The sequence below is a fragment of the Lampris incognitus genome, chromosome 10 (assembly GCF_029633865.1).
Source record: "Lampris incognitus isolate fLamInc1 chromosome 10, fLamInc1.hap2, whole genome shotgun sequence".
Lineage (NCBI taxonomy): Eukaryota > Metazoa > Chordata > Actinopteri > Lampriformes > Lampridae > Lampris > Lampris incognitus.
This window is the reverse complement of record NC_079220.1, coordinates 3,022,488-3,028,082: the sequence shown is the minus strand read 5'-3', so window position 1 is coordinate 3,028,082 and position 5,595 is coordinate 3,022,488. Positions and strand designations below refer to the sequence as shown.

General features: G+C 49.6%; 1 protein-coding gene across 1 annotated transcript; it reads left to right on the top strand.

The window, feature by feature from the left end:
* The first annotated feature begins 1,461 nt into the window (after positions 1–1,461).
* On the top strand, positions 1,462–2,992 carry LOC130119161 (keratin-associated protein 10-3-like). The gene is made up of 2 exons (XM_056287586.1): positions 1,462–2,209; positions 2,961–2,992. Exons 1-2 carry the CDS (start codon positions 1,462–1,464, stop codon positions 2,990–2,992), a joined length of 780 nt encoding a protein of 259 aa, XP_056143561.1.
* The last annotated feature ends 2,603 nt before the right edge of the window (positions 2,993–5,595 follow it).

Below are 5,595 nucleotides of genomic sequence, written 5' to 3'. Positions count from 1 at the left end.
TTCCTGAGCAGTGTGTGCAGTGTGGCAGGGTGCGTTATCCTGCTGAAAGCGGCCACCGCCATCAGGGAATACTGTTGCCATGCAGGGGTGTCCCTGGTCTGCAGCGATGTTTAGGGAGGTGTCACATGTCAAACTGACGTCCACGTGAATGCCCGGACCCAGGGTTCCCCAGCAGAACATTGCCCAGAGCATCACACCGCCTCCACCTTCTTGTCGTCTTCCCATAGTGCATCCTGGTGCCATCACTTCCCCGGGTAAACAGGGCACAAACACACGGCCATCCGTGGGATAAACGAAAAAGGGACTCATCGGACCAGGTGACCTTCTTCCGTTGGTCCAAGGTCCAGTTCCGACGTCCATTGTCCATTGTAGGTGCTTTCCACGGTGGACAGGGGTCATGTCGGCTCTCTGACCGGCCTGTGGCTACACAGCCCCGTACGCAGCAGGGTGTCATGCCCTGTGTTGTAAGACATTCCTCCCGTAACCATCATTACAATGTCTTGTGACTTGTGCCACAGTAGATCTTCTGTCGCTTCAGACCAGACGGGATAGCCTTCTTGTGGTTTGTCCCTCCTCGGACCACTGTCGGTAGTGCTCATCACTGCTGACCAGGAGCACCCACAAGCCTTGCCGTTTCAGAGATACTCTGACCCAGTCGTCTGGATTTGGCCCTCGTCCAAGTTTCTCAGGTCTTTACTCCTGCCCATCTCTCCTGCATCCAACACAGCGACTAAGACAACTGTTTGTTCTCTTACCATCTAATCTACCCAGACCTTGACATGTGCCCTGTTTGGCGATCTTATCTCATCATCAGCCGCTTCTCCAGGGTCAGGTCACGGTGACACCCAGCTAAGTAGGGCACTCCAGACATCCCTCTCCGCAGCAACGCCCTCCAGCTCCTCCTGGGGGACCCCAAGACATTCCCAGGCCAGATTGGACATGTGAGTCCGTCCAGCGAGTTCTGGGTCTACCCCGGGGTCTCCTCCCAGTCTGATCATCTCCAGTTGTTTGGAGGTGATCACCGTTATTCGGTTGACCTGTGGGTTGTCATAATGTTCTGGCTTATCAGTGTATATTAAACATGAATTACTGTCCTGTGTGCAGTCAGACTGCACACAGGACAGAGCACAGCAGAAGGACTTCTCATGGCACTCAGCTCACGACTGTCATGGAAAAACTAGAAAAACGGACAAAAGTAAACAAACACAATGAGTCAACTACATGTACACACTATAGCACACAACAGCTGACAGTCGACACAATAAACACTGAAGTTCAGTCAACCAAAAAACAAACAACAAACACGTTTTTGAAGAAAGTCTGTTTTCCAGATATGCAGAAGCAAACATGTTCTGTCTGATTCCCACATACGTAGGAAACCATACGATTTGGGTTATTAGTCGTCAGGAAGAGTCATGAAATGTGTTTGGATGAGAAATCCCGGCAGGCACGTGCAGATGCATGGAGTCAGAGGACTGCGGCAGCCAGTATGCAGCCAGTATGCAGCCAGTATACAGTCACTATGCAGCCAGTATGCAGCCAGTATGCAGCCAGTATGCAGTCAGTACGCAGCCAGTATGCAGCCAGTATGCAGTCAGTATGCAGCCAGTACGCAGCCAGTATGCAGTCACTATGCAGCCAGTATGCAGCCAGTATGCAGCCAGTATGCAGTCAGTATGCAGCCAGTACGCAGCCAGTATGCAGTCACTATGCAGCCAGTATGCAGCCAGTATGCAGCCAGTATGCAGTCAGTACGCAGCCAGTATGCAGCCAGTATGCAGTCAGTATGCAGCCAGTACGCAGCCAGTATGCAGTCACTATGCAGCCAGTATGCAGCCAGTATGCAGCCAGTATGCAGTCAGTATGCAGCCAGTACGCAGCCAGTATGCAGTCACTATGCAGCCAGTATGCAGCCAGTATGCAGTCACTATGCAGCCAGTATGCAGCCAGTATGCAGTCACTATGCAGCCAGTATGCAGCCAGTATGCAGCCAGTATGCAGCCAGTATGCAGTCAGTATGCAGCCAGTATGCAGCCAGTATGCAGTCAGTACGCAGCCAGGATGCAGCCAGTATGCAGTCAGTATGCAGCCAGTATGCAGCCAGTATGCAGTCAGTATGCAGCCAGTATGCAGTCAGTATGCAGCCAGTATGCAGCCAGTATGCAGTCAGTATGGGGCCAGTATGCAGCCACTATGCAGCCAGTATACAGTCAGTATGCAGTCAGTATGCAGCCAGTATGCAGTCAGTATGCGGCCAGTATACAGTCAGTATGCAGCCAGTATGCAGCCAGTATGCAGTCAGTATGCAGCCAGTATACAGTCAGTTGCTGTCTTTGCCAACTTCTCCCAGAAAGTACAGCTGTTTAACCTCTTCAGTGACGTCTCTCACCGCTTTAGAGTGACATGCACGCTCCCAATGTCCCTTTGTATGACACTTGTTGCACTTCCTGTTCATTGCAGGACACTTCCGCTCATCGATGTGCTGCGTCTTGCCGCACCTCCCGCATTCATCTACTATGTTGGTTGCAGGACTGCTGCCACCATGACGCTGTCCGCCCTTTTTCTTGCGCCCCCAGTGGCCAGAAGACGGGATTGCGGCCCCAGTGGCAATTAATGTGTCCATATACACGTATTTCGGTCTCGCAAAAACGTGTCCTCTGACACGTAGGTATTGTGATGTAGTGTAGGTCCTGCGAGGTATGGTGAGTGGGTTTTGTTGCGTCTTCTCGGGTATTACTCCAGCTTCCACTACAAGCGCCCCCATCAGGTAGATGGAGGCAGACTTCTCAGCGCAGCGGGCTAAGTTCATGCTTACATTTGATGTGGTATTCTTGATAAGAGTCAGTGAAAGGCCATAAATCACAATATAGGACAAACTGAACGCGGGCATTGTGTCAACAGCATTTCTAAAGCCACAACATAACACGTGCGTGTGCCCTTTCCCCCTTTTTGTCTTCTAGTGTGGATGGAGATGGCAGAAGCTCAGTCGTGAGGACAAGGGGATGTGACTGGCACCGGACTGGTAAAAATCAATAAAATAAAATTAATTTTATGTAACGGATAATGATTTACACACTGTTACACAACAGTCATTGTGTTACTTTTTGGACAGTTTACTTCTTGTTCATAAACAAAAATAATACATCCCAGTGTTGAGTTTTGACTTTCCCGTGTTTTGCTGTTACTGTTCGTTAACGTCGAATGTAATGTACGGAAGGCCACGCCACCGCGGTCACGTGACCACGCCCACCCACCCCAGCTCCCCTGTCCCAAACGTCACCCATTCCCATCTGGTCCCCCTAGGTTCAGGGGACCTTAAAGCAAGGGTGGGCAATCTGATCCAGAAAGGGCCGGTGTGGGTGCAGGTTTTTGTTCCAGCCGAGCAGTTCCACACCTGTGTCTCCTGATCAAGGTCCTCAGCAGAGACTCTACTGGTGGATTAGTGGGATCAGGTGTGTAACTGTTTGGTTGGAACAAAAACCTGCACCCACACTGGCCCTTCCTGGATCAGATTGCCCACCCCTGCCTTAAAGCATGGGTAGAGTTATTTTGGTCTGGTTTGTACAAGCAGGAAGACACGATGAAGAAGAAGTGACGGAGAGGCTTCAGTCGGCCTGCCGGTTCGACTTCAGACCCGGGTCAAAATGGCTCGTTGTGTTGCTTTGGTAGGAAGCAAGCCCACGTCCACTGTCCACGTCCCCGGCTTTTCCACCATGTCACGGTAAAAGAGTAGAACCACAGACCTGGTAGGTAAACATGCTCATTTACATGCAGTGGCATTTTCAACCGCCGCTGGAATTCTCTTTTGTTTTGTTTCCACAGCAGCCTGCATGTACTCGGTTATCTTTTGGCCTTTGACCCATCAAGATAAGACGGTGAGCCGAGACAAGAGCACCATAAAACGCCGGGCGAGGATGGATGACAGGAAAGGACAGGCTGTCATGTTGGGAGTACAGGTACATTGCAGAGGGTGTGTTATTTGACATGGGTTTAGTATGTGGGGGAACTACATCCGGGTAGCAGCCAAACTCATTTGAATCTGCTTCGATCAGGCTTCACTTCTCAACATCCCAAACAACTGAGAAACTGAGCTCTGTGTCAGCGACAGGCTCGTCTGCCGACTGCTGCTGAGCAAGAAGCAAACCAGCGACCCCTGAACGCCAACAGAGGGTGGGGACACCTGCCTTGTTTATAAGGGTGGGGATACCTGCAGGCAGGTGAGACTGAAGAGGTCACGTAGATGATGATGATAAAACGTTTCTCTCTCAATAAACGTTGTGTCCAGATGACCTGATTCAACTTTCTGATTACTGAGCATGCGTCAAGACATCTGAGCCAGTTGAATTAGAGCAGTGGGCGGGACATATAACAATACTGGTAAATGACTGGCTACTGCTAGAGGAATATAAGGCTGCAGCAAATTTCTCCTAAAATGTTATCACGAAGGCAAAAAAACAAAACACCAGTTAAATGATGACAAAACTTCTTCCATGCAACAGGCAGGGGTGCAAGTCCATGAATGCTGGGATGGCATCCAGCGCTCCACCTGTGCCCCCGTCCATAGGGTTAGTGGTTGTGCCAGGAAGGGCATCCGGCGTAACATCCTGCAAAATCAGTATGCGGATTGACAAGACCCTACCAGATCAGTCAAGACCAGAGTTAAAAACGACCGCCATCGGTGCTGTGCCCTCACATGGTGCTGATGGACACCATAAAATCCACGGTGGCGACCCCGGAGAAACGGGACAAGCTGAAAGAAGAAGAAGAAGCCAAAAGTGTTTCCTGTTTTGAATGAAACACTAATGAGCCTGCCAGTCATCGTTGTAAGAGAAAAATAAATCACACAGACAGCCAGACAGACAGACAGGTAGCCAGACAGACAGACAGACAGACAGACAGACAGACAGACAGACAGACAGGTAGATAGATAGACAGACAGACAGACAGACAGACAGACAGACAGACAGACAGGTAGATAGATAGATAGATAGATAGATAGATAGATAGATAGATAGATAGATAGATAGATAGATAGATAGATAGATAGATAGATAGATAGATAGATAGACAGACAGACAGACAGACAGACAGACAGACAGACAGACAGACAGACAGACAAACAGACAGGTAGACAGACAGACAGACAGGTAGACAGACAGGTAGATAGATAGACAGACAGACAGACAGGTAGATAGATAGACAGGGTGGGACGATTCACAAATCTCACGGTTCGATACGTCTCACGATTCAGGGCCCACGATCTCGATACGACCCAGTGGACGCCTTGGCGAGAAGGAGACCAAACACCACGGCGGTTCTCTGTTTCTCATTTACTTTAAGAATCAGGCCCAACATTTTGGCCTTATCAAGGCACGTATTCAAACGTGACGCAAGCGCAGAAGTCCCGACAACGTTCTGCGCCATCACTTCTTGTTGTGTAGCACAACTGCTTTACTGTGAAACTTTAAAAACTACTAGAACGACCAAGGCGGTCATTTTGTCCGTTTCGGATTTTCATACTTTAATAAGTTTGTGGGAAAAGACGCCGCCCCTCTGAATGCTCCTAACATGGCATATATTTGCATTAAAATGAGG